Source organism: Vulpes vulpes, chromosome 14 (assembly GCF_048418805.1).
Source record: "Vulpes vulpes isolate BD-2025 chromosome 14, VulVul3, whole genome shotgun sequence".
Taxonomy (NCBI): domain Eukaryota; kingdom Metazoa; phylum Chordata; class Mammalia; order Carnivora; family Canidae; genus Vulpes; species Vulpes vulpes.
The window spans coordinates 31,195,160-31,214,228 of NC_132793.1; the positions used below are offsets into that span (position 1 = coordinate 31,195,160).

A 19,069-nucleotide genomic window follows, 5' to 3' on the forward strand; every position below is an offset into this window, starting at 1 on the left:
AAAATTTGGTTTGGTTAAAGCCTTCTGGTCTGAGTTTTACTTTAAAAACAGTTCCCAGGGGATCCCTGGGTGGCTCAGTGGTTTAGCACCTGCCTTCAGGCCAGGGCATTATCCTGGAGTCCCAGGATGGAGTCCCACATCGGGTTCCCTGCATGGATCCTGCTTCTCCCTCTGCCTACGTCTCTGCCTCTCTCTATCTCTCTCATGAATAAATAAAATATTAAATAAATAAATAAAAATAAAAACAGTTCCAAGGATAATGCTTTACAGATCTCTTTTACATAGGAACTTCAGTAAGAGTACTGGGCTCCCCAGCCTGCTCTCCCATTACCAAATGAACTTAACTTTGGAGGTTGCTTCAGGTCAGCCCTCTCTGTCCCTCATTTCCTGAGTCCTAATTTTTTCCCATATGCACTCACTCTGTGAGTGGTATCATCCAGTTTTTAGTTAGTGTCCCAACAATGACTCCCTAATTTCTATCTCGGGCCTAGACTCCCTCCTGAACTTTAGATCCATGCTTTGCAACTGCCTACTCAACAGTCCCATGTGGATGTAAAGTACAGATCTACAATTTAACATATCTGAAAGTGAACTCACCTTCCCCAATAAACCTGTTCCACCTACAGCCCTCCAAATCTCAGTTGATGACCCTTCCTGGCTTCTAGTCACCTAGGTCCATAAGCTCACAGTAAGAGGAGGATTGAAAAGCAGTCTGACCCATATGGTTAGTTATCTAAAAATGAAGTTGGCCCTGAGTATTGGTATCAAAGATATCATATAATCATTAAAATGTTTTCTGAAATATACTTAAAATTAATTCACTTTAAGTCTAGGATTTAGATTTTGGCATTTTAATTTCTTTTGAATATGTCACTTTGTGCAAGCTAGGAAGCAGAATCAAATTAAGGCAGTCTGGTCCACCTAGGGATCCAGGCTGAGTCTTGCAATCTTCAGCAGAATGACATCATAATGTAAGGTGCTAATAAGAGGTTTATAATCTATAAGTAACAACCATTTATCTACATTTTTTCCTTAGGAAACAGCCAAAGTCCAGTCCTTAAAGGCATGATATACAGAACATCTTGATCTACAAAGAACAGAATGACCCAAATTAAATGCTGGTCAACTTACTGGTGGACCAAATCAAAGCTGACCAAGGATTCCTGAACAGAGAAAATGTTTACCTTTTGGAAACTTGCTCTGAGATTTAAAAAAGTCCTGGCTATTAATGAGAAAGCAAGTAAAAAATATTACAGATGCACCCACACTGACATTTGATTTTGCCAAGGTCTTCCACTGGAACACAAAGTTAGAGAATGAGTGTAGGGGTAAGATACTTAGATGTTTTCAAAATAAATTACTAGTAATATGAAATTTGACATATTGAATTCTTCCATTTGCCACCAAAACAAACTGACAATGAGGACTATTTAAAAGAAATGCTGAACTCTAAAAAGGGTGGCAGCAGTAACACCTTCCACTATATAATAACCTCCTGCTTTCCCACACCATTAACATTGCTATTCTTCCAAGATAGATATTTGTGTGGAAAAAGTTGTCAGCTTTTGCCAGGGCCAGTTAATTTGTAATTGTATGCTCGGTTGACATCATGAGGGTGGACCTTTAAATCTGGCCATTCTTTTGTTTAACATCTGCAAACTACAGAATTCCTTAGCCAGTTTCTGTTCTCAGTCCCATCTGTGTTTCTTCTTCTCAGGGTTGAGGGTGGGCGCTAATCATCAAAATCTGGAATGTCATCGTAGGAGTAACCCCGGTAGCCTTTGGAAGCATAGTAGGCAATGCGCAGGTGGTAAAATCCTGGCAGGAACACCAGAATGCCAATGATCAGGACAGGAACGGCTCGGTCTGCCCCCTGGTGGCAGAAGGAGGCAAACACATTAGTAAGATACAAATTATAAACTGTAAAATAAAACACAGCCATACATCAGGGTCTTACACTCTTTGGAGCATTTCCTTTGGGTAGTATGCTACCAAGGGAACACGTTTACATCTTTTTTCCCCCTGATTATAAAATGCAGAAAAACTGCAAAGCACTAAAAATTAAAAAGTCAATTGTCCATCTTCACCCATATTTTGCTTATTTCCTTCTGTTTCGCCATTGTAGTTTCCAGTTGTGAACACACCATACCCTGTGCCTTGTTTTAGTCTCTTATTACAAAACAAGCAATTGCCAAAATACTATGAAAAGTTCTGCACTGGGGGTGGGAGATAGGCAAAGGAGACAAGACAGACAAAAGGTACAAACCTCCAGTTACAAAATAAGGAAGTTCTGGAGAAGCAATGTATAGCATGGGGACTATAGCTAATAATACTGTATTGTATTAGCAAGTTGCTGGGAGTGTATATCTTAAAAGTTCTCACCAGAGGGAAAAAACAATGTAACTATGTAGAGCTAGATGTTTTTGTTTTTGTTTTTTTAGAGCTAGATGTTAACTGGACTTATTCTGGTGATCATTTCCCAATATATACATATATTGAATCATGTTATACAATTGAAATTAACATGTCATAGGTCAATTACACCCCCCTCCCTCACTGTTAGATATTTTGGTTGTCTCTCACTTTTTGTAACTGTACAGAATACCACAATAAATGTCACTGTTTTTCCTGGCCTTTCAGATTATTTCTTTAGTGTATATTCCCATGAGCACAATTCACAGGCCAAAAAGGAAGAAATAGTGTTTAATGATTTTATCAGTAGGGCTTCAGTTATTTTGGGAGTTCCAGGAGGGCAGGGACTTTGTTCATCCCTATATCCCCAGGTGTGCCCAACATATAAATGTATTAAATAAATGAATCCACTTTTATAAAATTACTCTGTCTTTAGGTAGAATTTTAAATGTTTATATAGTTAAACTTATCCTCTTTTCTTTTGTGATTTTTCCCATTTTTAAAAAATGATTTTATTTATTTGACAGAGAGAGTACAAACAGGGGAAGTGGCAGAGGGAGAGGGAGAAGCAGACTCCCCGCTGAGCAGGGAGCCCGATAGAGGGCTTGATCCCAGGGCCCTGGGACCATGACCTAAGCCAAAGGCAGACGCTTAACCAACTGAGCCGCCCAGGCTCCCCTTTATCACAGGTTTTAAGCTTTTCCTCATCTAAAGATTTAAATCCAATCTAAAAATCTCCTTTTAACAGGGCTAGTTATACAGCGTACATTGTTAGGTTATCATCTTACGCTGTTTTTGTTTTTGTTTTAAAGATTTATTTATTCATGAGACACAGAGACACAGAGATACAGGCAGAGGGAGAAGCAAGCTCCTCCTCGAGGGGAGCCTGAAGTGGGACCTGATCCCAGGTCTCCGGGACCACACCCTGAGCTGAAGGCAGATGTTCAACCACTGAGCCGAGCCACCCAGGCATCCTTATTGTTAGGTTATCTATCTCAATATAATTTTGGCTGCTTCACTTACAAACAGAAATCAAAAGAAATTAAGTTCTAATTAACTCTACTCTTAAATTTACACTGGAAATTGTTTTCTAAAAGATACCTATTTCCTGATTCCATCACAGAAAAGGCCTAGAAACAATGAAAACCAAAGCAGGAGCACCACTAATGCCCAGTCTGTGATCTCTCTAAATCTACTTCCTATAAAGAAACTAGGGCTCTTCAGAGAAATGGCTGTTTACAAGCTGGGAGACAGGAAATATATAGATGAGCCTGGGATAATTTGCTGTGCCAGAAAGCAAGAAAGCTATCAACGGCTATGTGGGTCACATTTAAAAGACAAAGGAGTAACACGAAGGGGTCCTACTGACCAAATATGGAACAATTTAGGTATTAAAAAGAATACGGGGGGGCACCTGGGTGGCTCAGTCAGCTAAGCATGTGACTCTTCATCTCAGCTCAGGTCTTGATCTCAGGATTGTGAATATAAGTCCTGCTTTGGGTTCCACGCTGGGCGTGGAACCTACTTTAAAAAAAAAAAGAATATAGACTATGACTGAAACACAAATATGTGAAAGAAAAAATAGTTTACAATGATACTCACCATTCTCTGACCCCTTTTAAGATTGCTAGATACATTTTTATACAAGTTGTGAAACAGAAGTAAACATTTTTCCTATTTTCACTATACACATTATATTTTGTGGTAACCAGATGGTAGATTTGAGAAAGTGCTTTATAGTGGAATTTCAGCTAATGACTACAGAAAATGATTGAAGTGGATTCATTAGTATAAACAGTGATGGGGGGCATCCCTGGGTGGCTCAGTGGTTTAGCGCCTGCCTTCGGCCCAGGGCGTGGTCCTGGAGTCCCGGGATCGAGTCCCATGTTGGGCTCCCTGCATGGAGCCTGCCCGCTTCTCCCTCTCCCTGTGTCTCTGCCTCTCTCTCTCTCTCTCTCTCTGTGTGTGTCTCTCATGAGTAAATAAATAAAAAATCTTAAAAAAAAAACAAACAGTGATGGGGAAGTTTATAATAAATGAATTAAGCTGAAGACACTTAAACCCAGCAATCTATCTTAGTATCAACTAAAAAAACCCTGAATCTAAGCAAATTCCTAAATCTAAAAAAAAAAAAAAAAAATGAAGAACAAGATCAAAGATATCAATACAGCACCCCTAAACTTAAGTAAAAACTGTTATAGATGCATACTGAAGATGCACACTTAAGAATACCAGCAAAACAGAGGTACCTGGGTGGCTCAGATAGTTAATATCAGACTCTTCATTTCAGCTCAGGTCACAAGCTCAGGGTTGTGAGACTGGACTCCACATGGAATCTGCTTAAGATTCTTTCTTTTTTTTTAAATGTTTTTTTTTTTTTTTTTAAGATTTATTTATTTATTCATGAGAAACACACAGAGAGAGAGAAAGGGGCAGAGACACAGGCAGAGGGAGAAGCAGGCTCCATGCAAGGAGCCTGATGTGGGACTCGATCCCGGGTCTCCAGGATCACACCCTGGGCTGCAGGCGGCGCTAAACCGCTGTGGGACCGGGGCTGCCCAGATTCTTTCTCTCTCCTTTTCCCTCTGTCCTCCATCCCACCACTCTCTCTCAAAAAATAAAATAACGAACATCAGCAAAATGTAAATTTGGTATTTGGCTTCATACACAGAAAACACAGTTGGAATACACGAAACAAAATGTTTATAGCTGTTGATGATGAATGGTAAGACACACGGGGCTTTAAAATATTATTTCATTTACTTCTGTTTTGTTTCAAATACCTGTAATAAAAAGTGAAAAAACTTCACAAAACCCAAAACTTATTAGTGATTTTTAAAATTAACATATTTATCCTTATTTAAAAAGTAGTCTTTTAGGGGATCCCTGGGTGGCACAGCGGTTTGGCGCCTGCCTTTGGCCCAGGGCGTGATCCTGGAGACCCGGGATTGAATCCCACGTCGAACTCCCGGTGCATGGAGCCTGCTTCTCCCTCTGCCTATGTCTCTGCCTCTGTCTGCCTCTCATGAATAAATAAATAAAATCTTAAAAAAAAAAAGTAATGTTTTATAAACCACACAAAGTAAAATGGTATTTGCTGCATGTGGATCTCACCTCTACTCTCAATTTTTAGTATATAATTTAGAGTCCTCTGGGATTGATACTGCATGCTTCAATTAAGGTTAACCAAAGGCACAGTCCTGAAGTTAGGTGTTCAAACACAGACTATACCAAGTAAACATCTGGTGACCATATAATACTTTTAAATAGATAGGGACCAAAGGCAAATCAGATTACTTCTTAAAAGCCATATACAGCCATTTTATTACAACAGTGCTACTATTCCCAATTTCTGTCATGTCCACAGTTTTTCAGGTCGTGGCTGTGTTCTCTGTGTAGAACAATATGACCATCATCCCCTGGCCTGGTGTGTGTTGAAGAACACACATGACGTAAGATCATCATTATTAGTTCAGATCAAGATGGATGCTGTTTATTACTGTATATATATAGCCTGAGAAAAAGAACCACCAAATACCACTTCAGGTTTTGAAGATAACATTTTGAAGCTCAACAAGAATTCCAACCAAACCTAATGTAAGAAGGATCAGACTCATGAGTCACAAGTCCTGGCTTAGTCGGTGGTTCCAGACCTATACAAAGCTCACTGCTTCTCCCCAAACCTGGAATAGTATGTCTGTGCACTGTGAAATTACAGTAACACATTCTACTCCAGTTACAGCCATTACCAATCAGGAATCCTCAATCTTAGGCTTGGCTTTGCTGTTTCAAACCATGACTGGGAAGGTTGCTCTACATCTTGGAGGGAAAATGTACCTACCTGTCCCCACCCACCTAGAAACTGTGGGACAAGCATGCTGTTACTCAAAAGAGGAAACGTATTTTGTACAAAACGTAACAAAACGTATTTTGTCATCTGAGAACAAAATCTAAAAGAAAACTCTTTTCTTCTTTCTGCTAGAGTGTACAGGAATCATACTAGACATGAATATAAAACAATACAGCCCAGACTCACACTTTAAAGATCTCATGGCACATTCCCACAAACCCTTCAGCTTACCCCTTTGCTGATATAGCCAGCCAGAAGGAGGGAGCCTATGATTATGAGAAAGGCACCAATCAAAAACAGCACTGTAGCAAGCGCAATGGCCTTATATGGGATCTTAGGAGGGCTCTTCTTAAACTGGAGGAGAAACAAACAAAAAAGGCAGAGCATTATGAAAATACCAGGACTCAGACACTTTAAAACAAGGACAATAATAAGAACCAACCTAGATGCTTTGTGTGTCTTGAAGGAAGTCCTACTTACCCATGATAGCTCTGGGAGAGAAAGGAAAGGGACAAGCCGGAGGTGAAGCTCCAGTTATTGCTCTAACAGTCACCAGAGGAGTCCCAGCAGAATGTTACTCTTTCTACTTCTAATCTCATTCCATACCATTCATTGTACCATAAGAAAACATTTTTTTTTACAAAAATAAAAGACACTTTATGGTCATTCATTGATTAGACATGTGTTTATTAAGTGCCTGGCACACGGAAGGTTGTACTAATCTACAGGAATTCAAGAATGAACATCATGCTCTGGAGAAGAAAATATGTGATTTTTGGCATTCAAAGTTAAGCCAGCACATAGTCAAAGGTCTTAGAGATAGCTTTTTCTAAAGCATTAGTTGCCCACCCCCTGGATCAAGTAACCCGACTTGTTAATAAGTTTGATTCAAAGTTAAGATTCAGAGACAAGCTTTCTAAGGTTTGCCTCATTTCTGTATCTGACCTAACTGGCTGGAAGCTTCCCAGATGTACTTTCAAAAAAAAACCCCAAACCTCTCTCCTTCAAATATGAGTCCAAAGAGCACAAAGTAATTGATTTATTTATATTTAAAGGGACGGGTTCCTGCTTTTTCCTCCTTGGCCCTGGGTCCACCTAAACTATCCTAAGGGGAAGTGGGCAAAAGGAGATGCTACACCATTAAGAATTTTATAACTAATGATCAGGGTAGGATACAAACTTAACAAATATTCTGTTTTACTTACTGTTTGCCACAAAGAATACCTTTAATAAATTGGATCTCATGACATCAGGAAAGAAGGAAGATTCCCACAATTTGCTGGCTTTAGCAGTTAGTTTCTCCCTTAAAAGATGAACTGGCTTTGACTAAAGTGTAAACGAACCAATGACACAGTCCTTAAAAAAAAATTCTACTTAACAAAACACAATCTGAGTATTTTCCAGAAAAAACAAATAAAATTTGTAATTACTGGGCTTTGGCATTACAACTAAAAACTCTTAGAAATGAATAGTATTTATATCGTTTTGAAACTGCTCTACCAAGGTCCCTCCTTCAGCAAACTATGGTTGAAAGGGTCTCAGAGCTTAGTTTCCTTCTTGTTCCTTCTACCCCTAGGGACAGTTAGCAGAACCTCTGCCTGGAAGGTCTTCCTGCTAACTCAACAGAAACAGAGCCAGCCAGTCTCACCAGCTCCCTTCCGCATCTACCTGAAGGTCAATGTAGCCATCGTCTGTGCTGGAGAGCCTTGAGTATTTCACTTTACTACTGGGGATTCCAGTAGCCAGGTTGGTACGAGACGGCATCATAACACACTGACAGAGCTATTGCCTAAAGACAAAGAAAACTGTTATTGTTGCAAGTGACAACAGTGTGCTACGTATATTGGAGTTTTGAGCCTGAGATGTCATACTAAGCAACTGGCAATTTATGTTCCATTGCACTTGAAATCTGGTATTTCTTTGACAGAGTGAAAACATTCTCATGTATCTACCTTGGTTTGTCCTCGTAGAATGAGAATCAAAAGATTTGCCAAGAAACAGGCCTCATATTTGTCTTGTCACCAATGTTCCTTTGCATCTTAATTTTTCCAAAGCCTCACACAGAGTAGGTGGAAGAGTGGTGACTTAAATTCTGCTTTAATACTGCCTGGCCCCAGTCCCTGCTTCAGGAAAAGGCAAGAGGAGCATATGCTCAAATGATTCTTTTATTTGCCAGGGAGGAAGTTGGGTGGGATACGGAATACACTCACATCAGCATTTTGTTGATTCCCTCTAATGGCATCATTCTTTTAATGCAAAAAATCTGTAGAGCTTCCTGTAAATTTGGCTGTCAGCACTATCAGTACTGGTTATCAGTCAGCACGGTACCAGTGCCAATCTGCCTGCCTCTCTGCCCCACCCCAAGCACTGAAAGTAGTGATTTCATTTTCCATATTACTTCTATGGTTTCCTTAAAAGAAAAAAAGAAAGGAATAAAACCTGTCTTTTGTTCAAAATAGTCAAAGCCAACTTCAGTAATTAAATCACAGTTATTTTGTCACCAGTTTAAGAGATAGTAGGGAAGATTAAAAAGCAGTGACATTTAAATCAGAAAACATTTGTAATTTGTGCACTTTTCCTCCATTAAATCACAAAATCATGATTAAAAAGTAAATCTATTTTGATTGTGAAGCTATTTCTAAAGGTGAAGTGTAGGGGCAGCCCCGGTGGTGCAGCGGTTTAGTGCCGCATGCAGCCCGGGGCGGGATCCTGGAGACCTGGGATTGAGTCCCACATCAGGCTCTCTGCATGGAGCCTGCTTCTCCCTCTGCCTGTGTCTCTGCCTCTCTCTCTCTCTCTCTGTCTCAATAAATAAATAAAATATATATATAAAAAAAAGGTGAAGTGTATCTGTAAAAAGAGAAAATTATGTATTTTACAATAAGTGCAACATTAAAAAAACAAACTAACCAGAAACTATAAAGACTTTGCCTTCCTCTGGTATGACACTTTGGAAACAACCATCATCATTATAACAATGTCAGTTAATAATTACCCAGTGTTGGTACCTACCAGGTACTATTATTCTAAGTGCTTTCTATATATTTTATCTATAATATTAATGAGCTGTTTCCAGTGGCCCGTAGTCAACCTCAAATAACTAGCATTATGATGGAATTGGTGCTAAATGCAAATGTCCCTTTTTAGCAATTATATACCAGTGCAGAAATCAAGTACTCAATCAAGTATGCTAATTTATATGCTTTTCTAAAGTTAGCTCAAACTGCATCTAATACTAGATTTTTAAGTGTTGCGATCTCGGTTTCATGATAATCTAAATTTAACTCTATAAAGTCCAAATTACCGGTATGTGGGAGTTTGAGGGAATTTAATCACTTCAGATTTGTATTCTTTTCAAAAAAAGTTTCCGTACTTTGTCATTACCTATTCCTACACCTGCATCAAAACATAAAAAGGCAAAAAAAAAAAAAAAAAAAAAAAAAAAAAAAAACATAAAAAGGCGCTGGGTGTAATAAGGAACAAGGGAGACGAAAGCTTACTGGTGTCAAAGAGTAAGAATTCTGCAAGAGAAAGGAAAAACGTAAATCGAGGTTTTCAAAGTAGCAGCCCAAGTTCCCAAAAGGCTTTTTTTTTTTTTTTTTTACCGGTTGCACCACAACCTGCAAACTCCCTGCCCACGCCAATGTTGCAAGACCTTGAAAGCATCAGTGAAGCAGTCAGCGCAGAGCCTGGCATTAGGTGCCTCCACACACACACTACCTTCCTGCCCGTCTCCCGACCTAGCCAGGAAGACAAAGAAAAACCGACACGAATTTAGGCGGAAAACAAACAAAACCGGCTTCTGGGAAGAGGCCAGCATCGGCCGGCCTGGCGAGCGCTCCACATCCAGGACGCGGAGCTAGATTTCGACGGGCAGCGCAGTCTCGGCCCCGCCGGCGCCTGAGGGGGGCGCTTCTGCTCCCGCCCCGCCGCACGCACGCCTTACCGGAGCGCCGCGCCAGGCCGCCCGCGCGCCGACGGCTCACTCACGGTTGGCAGCGGAGGCGCCTGAGGCCTCATGGCACGCCTCGCCTAACTGTCACCCCGCCCCACCCGAGCTCGACGCCGGAAGTGATGCGCCGAAAGGCAGCGCGCCGGAAGCGGCGTCACCGGGAGCGACGCCCCCCTCCTTCCGCTCTCTGGAAGGTCCGGCTTTGGCCCTGCGCTAGGGGGAGCGTGCTGCGGGAGGCTCTGGGAGCTGGCGCGGGGGAGGGGGGCGCCGGTGGAGTCTCGCCCTGGGAGGTCTCGGGAGTCGCTGCGGCTGGGGCTGCGGCCCGGGCTTGCTGCCGGCCCCTTCCGCTGGGTGTCTGAGGTGACCGGCTGCCCCGTTTCTTTCTCTGATCCCTCGCGCAGTGTTGGGAGCTCAAGCGGCACCCCTGGGAGACGGAAACCCCGACAGTGCAGCAACCACGGGAATGCCAAGCCGCCTATTCACTGCCCGGGCTGTAGGCCTTCCTCGCCGTGCCGGTGGTCTCTGCTGGTCAGTACCCCACCACTACTGTCGTGGCCCCACATTCTAGTGGTTTCCCTCTCCTCTCGATCAGGATGTCGATCCTTACCCAGATAAGAGGCCCGCCCACAAGGGACATTTTGCAGCACATGAAGCTTTGTAAATGTCAGATTTATTAAAGTATAATTTACATACAATAAAGTACAATTGGATGAGTTTGAGAAGTGCATACAGTCTTGGAACCATCACCAGTCATATAAGTTACATCATTCCCAAAACCCGTCAGGCCCCTCGGCAGCCAATGTCCTTCCCCACCCCCAGGCACACAGAAGGTCCAGTAACTAGAACTCCGTCCAGGTATTACAACAAAGAAACCTGTCATTTAAACCACCAGCACAAAATACACTGGGATAAAGGACTTTAATGAAGCAATTCTCAACGTGTACTATGCCAGTTTGTGACACAATTAGTAACACTTCAACAGTCTGTTTGACAACTACTAGTCCCAAAAAAGGCTATTTATACTACAAAAATAATTTTTGCACAAACATATTGCTTGGGCCCTATCAAATCTACTAAATCTTTCAAGATTCTTTTAAAAGGCTCCCTAGGCTAAAGAAACACTGGCCTATAGCAATGCTAGTCTTCTAAAGCCCACAGCTTTGGATACAAAAAGCTTCTGAAAAAAGTGTTAGTTTTCGCTAAAAAAATATATAGGGTTTGGTCTACTCTCCTGTTCATTTCTTGAACTCAAGTTAGAATACCAAAATAAGTTTGACAAGTGAATCCCCAAAAATATCTTGTCACCTACTGTATTTGGAATACTTCATTTACATGAAATGGTAGCTTGAACTGAATTCCCTAGGATACTTGCAACAGTCCAAATGAAGGCACGGTCTTCTGATATTTGGAATTCAAATAACCTTTATTTAAATTGAAAAAAAATTATTTAAACTGCATTTAGAGTCAAAACCCTTTTGTTATGAAAATCACGAGAACTTTTTAGGTAAGGCAGAAATATTTCTAGGTTAACAAGTCCAGATTTGACTTTATTCTTTAAACAAATTGTAAAGGATGAAGAAAAAATAGGTTATTTACAGAAAATATCTACATATGTACTCAGAGGTACAAATTTGATGACAGAAGAAACATAAGTACATGTTGGCATCTCAGAAGCAGTTCTTAAAGAGCTTAATTTTATTTTCTTGGATTTTAAGAAAAATATCTAAGATCCTTCTTCATCCTCAATCTTGGGAGCCAAGTAGTACTTTAAATGTCCCATATCAGCAATTTTATACTCTACAACTGAAAGAAGACAGGAACATAATTAATTATTGAGAAGTAACACATATGCAATCTACAAAACAAGATTCAACAAATTGATTATCTTACCAAGGGGTACATCTGCAGACATACTGAGTGTTACTGTAGGAGAGAGCGGAGTGGCTTTTGTAAAGAAGTTCAAGTATCTCAGTGCAAAAGTTAGCTGAACTGGCTCATTCATCTCTATGGTAACCTGAAAGAGAAAACAAAAGATTAATCATATTGAAAAACATCAAGAAAGTTACAACTCATTAGTTTGGAATATACATTTATTTTTAAAGATTAGAGAGCAAAAGAGAGAGAGAGCGCGCATGCATGCAAGAGTGAGCAAGTGGAAGGTGTTAATATTCAAACACATTCCCAGCTAAGTAAAGAGCCCAAGCAGGGAGATCATGATCTGAGCCAAAACCAGGAGTTGGGAGCTTAACCAACTGAGCCACCCAGGAACCCCTAGAATATACATTTAAAAACCAAACAAACAAACAAAAAAACATTTATTAGTTTCATATCATTCTTCAAAGTAGCCAATTTTGAGGAATGGTAAATAAAGCAAAAGACTCAGGTATTTAGTCTTTCCCATTTGTACTATATATTGCTCAGGTAAACAAATTACGTGATAAGAGAAAGCTCTTTATGGGAATACTTTTAATAATTAAATCAGCTAATAAATGAAGGAATGAAATATATTATTATAACCCTAATGACCAATGATTCTAAATGATTATTATGGCTAAGAAAATACATGTACACACCTCACACCTACTAGAGGTACACACACCACCATCTGTAGAGTATTCTTGCTCTCATTCCCAAAACAAAGAAAACACTGAATATCATCAAGCCTCCGGAGCTGTGGCTACCAGTTTATAGGAAATACAGGTTAGATAAACATATTAATTGACAGAGGGATACAATGGGCAAAATCCAGACTTTGGGAAAACTCAGTGACAAAGGACTTGCTTCAACAAATTGTAATGGGGGAGGGGGGCAGAATTGAATGGAGAACCAATGAACTAAAAGAAATCTGAGGGATGCCTGGGTGGCTCAGAGGTTGAGGGTCTGCTTTTGGCTCAGGGCGTGAATCCCACAGGCCAAGCAAGGATCGAGTCCTGCATCGGGTTCCCTGCATGGAGCCTGCTCCTCCCTCTGCCTATGTCTCTACCGCTCTCTCTGTGTCTCTCATGAATAAGCAAAATCTTTTTTCTTTTTAAAGATAGATTTATTTATTTATTTATTTATTTATTTATTGAGAGAGAGAGAGAGAGAGAGAGAGAGAGAGAGGCAGAGACACAGGCAGAGGGAGAAGCAGGCTCCATGCAGGAAGCCTGATGTGGAACTTGATCCCGGGTCTCTAGGATCACACCCCGGGCTGCAGGCAGCGCTAAACCGCTGCGCCACCAGGGCTGCCCAAATCTTAAAAAATAAAAATGAAATAAATTAAAAAAGAAAAGAGGGCAGCCTGGGTGGCTCAGTGGTTTAGCTTCAGCCCAGGTCGTGATCCTGGAGACGCAGGTTTGAGTTCCATATCAGGCTCCCTGCATGGAGCCTGCTTCTCCCTCTACCTGTGTCTCTGCCTCTCTCTCTCTCTCTGTGACTATCATAAATAAATAAATAAATATAAATTCTTTAAAAAAAAAAAAAAAAAATCTTGATTCAAATTTCTGAAATAACCAAGAAAATAGGAAACACTGCTAAATTTATTTTATATTTTTGCTAAATTTCTTAATATCAAATAATGAATGTCATTAAATGCTTATCCTTCAGATATAAGACTATTTATAAAAGAATTAATTTAATTAAAACAAAAAACCTGGGTTGGCAGGTGAATTACAATGTGATTTAGGAGACAGATAATGCAGAATTAGCCTCTGGACTTTTGCTACTAATATTTTAAAGTCTTCATTTAACCTGAGGGTTGACTACTTATGCAAGGGACAAGAATATCTAACATAGTTACCGTAAACTTAAAATGCCAGACACTATGTTAGGCGCTTTGAATATGTTACCATATTTAATCCTAATAAACCTGTGAGGTTAAAACCGTCAATTCACTTTCATTTACAAAATTAGCTGATTTTTTTAAAATTTTTATTTATTCATGACAGACACGAGAGGCAGGCTCCATACAGGGAGCCCTATGTGGGACTCAATCTGGGACTTTGGGATCACACCCTGAGCCAAAGGCAGACACTCAACTACTGAGCCATCCATGTGTCCCAGAATTAGCTGATGTTGGTTCAAAGGCTACAAACCTTTTAAAAAATGCAATTACAAAATATTAGCTTATAAATGAGGATCTAAAAAAAGCACTTGAGGAACACGTGGGTGGCTCAGCAGTTGAACATCTACTTTTGGCTCTGGGTATGATCCTGGGGTTCTGGGATTGAGTCCCACATTGGGCTCCTTGCAGGGAGGCTGCTTCTCCCTCTGCCTATGTCTCTGTGTCTCTCATGAATAAATAAAATCTTAAAAAATAAATTAAATTAATAAAGCACTTGATTATATTGGAAAACCTTAATTGCCCCCTACTGGGCATAGAGTGTAGAAAGCTAATATAAAGATTTATCTAAGAGCTCCTAAACGGTAGGTTTTTACCTCCAACTAGATCCGTCTGTTGAGTTGCAATTATCTTGCTATAGACTGAATGTTTGCTTCCACAAAAACTCATGTTAAAACCAAATCTTCATGTGATGGTACTTGGGAGGTAGGGCTTGGGGGGTTGCTAAATGCTATACCCTTCTAAAAGAGACCCCAGAGAGCTTCTTTGACCCTACCAGTTGAGAAGCCCACTGTCTGTGAACCAAAAAGCAGGTCTTCATAGACACTGACTCTGCCAGTTTCCCAGCCTCCACAACTGTGAGAAATAAACTTCAGTTGTTTCTAAGTCAGTGTCTATGGTATTTTGCTGTAGCAGCCCGAAAAAACTAAGGAACAACCTAATGTTAAACAAGGTCAGAATTCTCTTCAAAGTATTTTGTTTACTTTTAAGACACTACTTACAGCTTCCTCCTCCTTATCGACATTACTTGTTTGTGACAACTTGATATTTCCATTTCCTAGTTCTCCACTTGCAGAAAATTTCACTCCATCTTTTGCGCAGGAAATTACAACAGCATCTCCGATATGACTCAGATCTCGGCATATACGTGCAAATTCACCAGAAGGCATCTTTACCACACAGCTATATTCTTGTTCCTGTTAAAATGAAAAATTAGAGTTCACTTGCTGGAAAACTAAATTTGGCATTCTCATTTTTCTGAAGCCTCAGCATTTAGACAAGAATTCAGAATTTAAGGTTTTCTGATTACTTTAAAATATCACTCATTGTGTATTTCCATAACATAACTCTCTAACTCAAAAAATAAATGCAGATATAAAACAAGTATGTCATAAGAATAATCATACTAAGAAAACTAAAATTAAAGTTTAAATCTTTAATGATAAATGCACTATCCAGGGGAAAAGAGCCTCCCCCTAATCACCCTCCAGGGCTAAATCAAGAGGACATTAGGGTATGGCCTACAAATGATGATGCATGTGCAAGCAGGCCCAACTGCTTACCAAAACAAAACAAGAAGATAGTAAGGATTTTAAAACATCTCAACATTTCTTATGTTGATAAACCTCAACCTCACCTGAATGAATTTCTGCTAACACAGCTTTATTTTTATTTTAAAGATTTTATTTATTTATTCATGAAAGACACAGAGACACAGAGAGAGGCAGAGACACAGGCAGAGGGAGAAGCAAGCTCCATGCAGGGAGCCTCAGTCCTGGGACTCCAGGATTACGCCCCTGGCGGAAGGCAGGTACCAAACCGCTGAGCCACCCAGGGATCCCCTAACACTGCTTTAAAGTCTACTCTTAATACTCACTGGAATTCCAAGTTGTTCAACATCTAAATCCATTAACTTCATTTCATAGTCTGAAACTTTTTCTTGATCTACCAAAAGAAAGCAGATTGAAGAAAAGCACGTAAGTTTATAACTATGCCATTAATAAGTTTTACAATCATTAGGAACATTTTCTTAAGTTTTTCACAACTAAGAGAAATATTTCACACTGCATTTAAATTTCCTCTAATTTAGTAGAAGAGTTTCACCTACTTGGAGCTTCAAATACTAGTGCCAAGGTGTCCGCATTATCTTCAGCCCTTAGTGTAATGATGTCTTCATTGCCAGCACATTTTAGTATTTTGGACATGCTAGAACACGGAAGACACAGGATTTAAAATTGCCACAACGTTCTCAGAATCGTTAAGATTTCTGACCCAATTGAAACAAGGAGTTACCATCTTTACCAAGGTCGTCTGAGGAATTGGTGAGGTAAACTAATCGGGCCATTTTGTAACGCAATTTGGCAGTATTTATTCTTAAACAGGCACACAGCCTACCATGAGCAATTTCACTTCCAGATATAAAAAGAGCAGCATTTCACGCATAGCAAATTGCAAATCCCTTTGGAACGCGAAGCAAATTATTGGGTCCTGACGGTCAAGAAAAATGAGCTAAGATACTTATTAATACACACTGCAGGGATCCCTGGGTGGCGCAGCGGTTTGGCGCCTGCCTTTGGCCCAGGGCGCGATCCTGGAGACCCGGGATCGAATCCCACGTCAGGCTCCCAGTGCATGGAGCCTGCTTCTCCCTCTGCCTGTGTCTCTGCCTCTCTCTCTCTCTCTGTGACTATAATAAATAAAAAAATAAAAAAAAAAAAAAATTAAAAAAAAAATAAAAAAAAAAAATACACACTGCATGTAGTCGAGGTCAAGTATTTCTCATAAGCCTCATATTTGAACATGTTTTCGGAAGGCGGGGTGGCTCGGTGGTTGAGCGCCTGCCTTTGGCTCACGTCGTGATCCCGGGGTCCTGGGATGGAGTCCCACATAGAGCTCCCTATGTGGAGCCCGAGGGAGCCTGCTTCTCCCTCTGCCTGCGTCTCTCACGAATAAAATCTTTAAACATGTTCATGTACTAGACATGTAGTGATCAAAGAGTTGAAAGCCACTGCCCTGGAGAAATTTTAAGTCCAGGAACTTAGGGTGCTCACTGCGACTTCCTAATAATAAAGGACCAGAATCAACCGATGGTCCCTAGGTAGGGCGACATAACTCGGGCACATTATAAAGCGGTTAAAGGCAGTCAAGCCAAAGGGTTCTCATCCAAGGCCGCCGGCACTTAGTGGCCAAGGTGCTGTGTAAGTCTTTTCCCGGCACCACGAAGAAGCCCGTCATTTTCCCGCCACCACCCGCTTTGTGACTTTGGCGCGGAAAACGCCGGTTCGCGCGGCTGCCAGCGCGGGCTTTCGGAACCGCGCGCTCCGCTAGATCCCGCCCCTGGGCGCCGCAGGCCAATGAGAAGGCGCGGGTCGCCCACGCCAGCCAATGAGGACCCAGCTCGCCGGCGCTCCCGCCAAGAGCCGGAGGTGGGGGTGCAAGAGAGCCCGGCCCTTGGCGACCCCAGGGGCTCACCTGGTGAGGTTCACACCCATGGCCAAGTTGCGGTCGCAGCGGTACGTGTCGAAGCCGTCGGAGCGCAGAGTGAGCTGCACCAGGGAGACGTGGGAGGAGTCCATGCTCTGCAGGTTTACGCCGCTCGAGCTGATGTCCCAGCAGGCCTCGTTGATGAGATCCTTAAGCGCCTCCAGCACCTTCTTCAGGATGGAGCCCTGGACCAGGCGCGCCTCGAACATGGTTGCAGAGTCACAACGACACAGCTGCAGGCGGAGACGAAGAGGAAGTTGTGGCCGGCTTGGCGTCACGGGATACGAGCGAGCTGGCGAACGCAGCGGCGAGGGCCTGGGAGCCGGGACGAGCACAACCCGCCCGCTCCGCCTGCAACCGTTTAATAGCGCCGCGTCTGCTGGCGCGCGCTCTCCGCCTCTGCGCCGCGTGTGGTGCGTCACCACGTTGCCCCGCCCACTCCCTGGCGGACGGACTCCTGGGCCAATAGTGTCCTTGGCCTCTGCTCGAGCCCGTCCTCCCTGAACGTCCACTGAAGGGTCGGCTGCAGGGGCGGGGCGGGAGCGGGGCGGGAGCGGGGCGCCTCCGCCTCCCGCAGGACCGCCTTCTTGCTCCGGCTCGCGACGCCGGGCGCTGAACAAGTCTGGGCTTGTGACGGCCAGACCCAGGTTGGGGTTCTTTGAATTACAGTCTTGTGCTGCCTCCTCAACCTCCCGCTTCAGGACTAGAAAGACTTTAGCCGTGAAAGTGAAAGGCAAATCCAACCCACCGGGAGGAAGACGCCTGGCAGCCCGAGGAATACAGCTGTTTTAAAAGTGCATTTTATTTTTGCTATCGTAGAAGTGATGTTTTGATAAATGTGGCTAAACTGACCACTGAAAGATTGCAATCTACAATATTTTCCTAAATACAGATATCAGCAATCTTGTTTTAAAAATCTAAGTTTATTTGCGTGAAAATTCTAATCTGCATATTAAAAACTTGCAGGGGGCACGTGAGTGGTTCAGTCAGTTGAGCCTCTGGCTCAGGTCATGACCCCAGGGTCCTGAGATCTAGATCCAAGGTTGGCTCCTGGCTCCGGGAGGAGTCTGCTTCTACCTCTCCTTCTCCCTCTGCCCCTCCCCAATATGTTCTCTCTCTTTTTTTTTCCCCAATATGTTTTCTCTCTCAAATAAGATTTTAAATAAAGATTTTATTTACTCATGAGAGATACAGAGAGGCAGAGACGTAGGTAGAGGGAGAAGCAGGTTCCCTGCACAGAGCCTGATGCAGGACTCAATCCCAGGACCCCGGGATCAGGCCCTGAGCCAAAGGCAGATGTTCAACCACTGAGCCACTCAGGTGTCCCCATTTGTAAATTTTTTTTTTTTTTTTTTTAAGATATTCGTGAGAGACACACAGAGGCAGAGAGAGGCAGAGACACAGGCAGAGGGAGAAGCAGGCTCCATGCAGGGAGACCGCTGTGGGACTCGATCCGGGGTCTCCAGGATCACGCCCTGGGCTGAAGGCGGCGCTAAACCGCTGAGCCACCTAGGCGTCCCCTCCCCCCCCTTTTTTCCCCCACCCCCTTTTA

The 19,069-nt window shown here is 42.2% G+C and overlaps 2 protein-coding genes across 11 annotated transcripts; both read right to left on the bottom strand.

Annotated features, from left to right (window-relative positions):
- Positions 1-835: 835 nt before the first annotated feature.
- TMEM230 (transmembrane protein 230) lies at positions 836-10,344 on the bottom strand. Of its 10 annotated transcripts, none has more exons than XM_072736330.1 (6): positions 10,209-10,331; positions 9,918-10,002; positions 9,567-9,658; positions 7,931-8,051; positions 6,494-6,616; positions 836-1,873 (listed from the first exon to the last, which is right to left on the bottom strand). In XM_072736330.1, exons 4-6 carry the CDS (start codon positions 8,027-8,029, stop codon positions 1,733-1,735), a joined length of 363 nt encoding a protein of 120 aa, XP_072592431.1. In that variant the 5' UTR covers positions 8,030-8,051; positions 9,567-9,658; positions 9,918-10,002; positions 10,209-10,331; the 3' UTR covers positions 836-1,732. The 10 variants fall into 10 exon arrangements, with proteins under 10 accessions (XP_072592431.1, XP_072592432.1, XP_025868103.1 ...); XM_072736331.1 differs by having other exon boundaries at positions 9,868-10,002; XM_026012318.2 differs by lacking the exon at positions 9,567-9,658.
- Positions 10,345-10,864: 520 nt separating this feature from the next.
- Positions 10,865-17,944, bottom strand: PCNA (proliferating cell nuclear antigen). Its single transcript, XM_026012311.2, has 6 exons — positions 17,506-17,944; positions 16,142-16,239; positions 15,911-15,978; positions 15,036-15,230; positions 12,105-12,228; positions 10,865-12,017 (listed from the first exon to the last, which is right to left on the bottom strand). Exons 1-6 carry the CDS (start codon positions 17,724-17,726, stop codon positions 11,938-11,940), a joined length of 786 nt encoding a protein of 261 aa, XP_025868096.1. The 5' UTR covers positions 17,727-17,944; the 3' UTR covers positions 10,865-11,937.
- Positions 17,945-19,069: the final 1,125 nt, after the last annotated feature.

What these genes read in the sequence shown, in the direction of transcription:
- TMEM230 (XM_026012317.2), bottom strand. Translation starts at nt 8,029, where the DNA reads ATGATGCCGTCTCGTACCAACCTGGCTACTGGAATCCCCAGTAGTAAA. An exon ending in ATGGCTACATTGACCTTCAG is followed by an intron (nt 6,617 to 7,930) that starts GTAGATGCGGAA and finishes TTTCTCCTCCAG; the next exon opens with TTTAAGAAGAGCCCTCCTAA. An exon ending in CTGGCTATATCAGCAAAGGG is followed by an intron (nt 1,874 to 6,493) that starts GTAAGCTGAAGG and finishes TTCTGCCACCAG; the next exon opens with GGGGCAGACCGAGCCGTTCC.
- PCNA (XM_026012311.2), bottom strand. Translation starts at nt 17,726, where the DNA reads ATGTTCGAGGCGCGCCTGGTCCAGGGCTCCATCCTGAAGAAGGTGCTG. An exon ending in ACTAGTATTTGAAGCTCCAA is followed by an intron (nt 15,979 to 16,141) that starts GTAGGTGAAACT and finishes TTCTTTTGGTAG; the next exon opens with ATCAAGAAAAAGTTTCAGAC. An exon ending in TTGAACAACTTGGAATTCCA is followed by an intron (nt 15,231 to 15,910) that starts GTGAGTATTAAG and finishes TCATTTTAACAG; the next exon opens with GAACAAGAATATAGCTGTGT.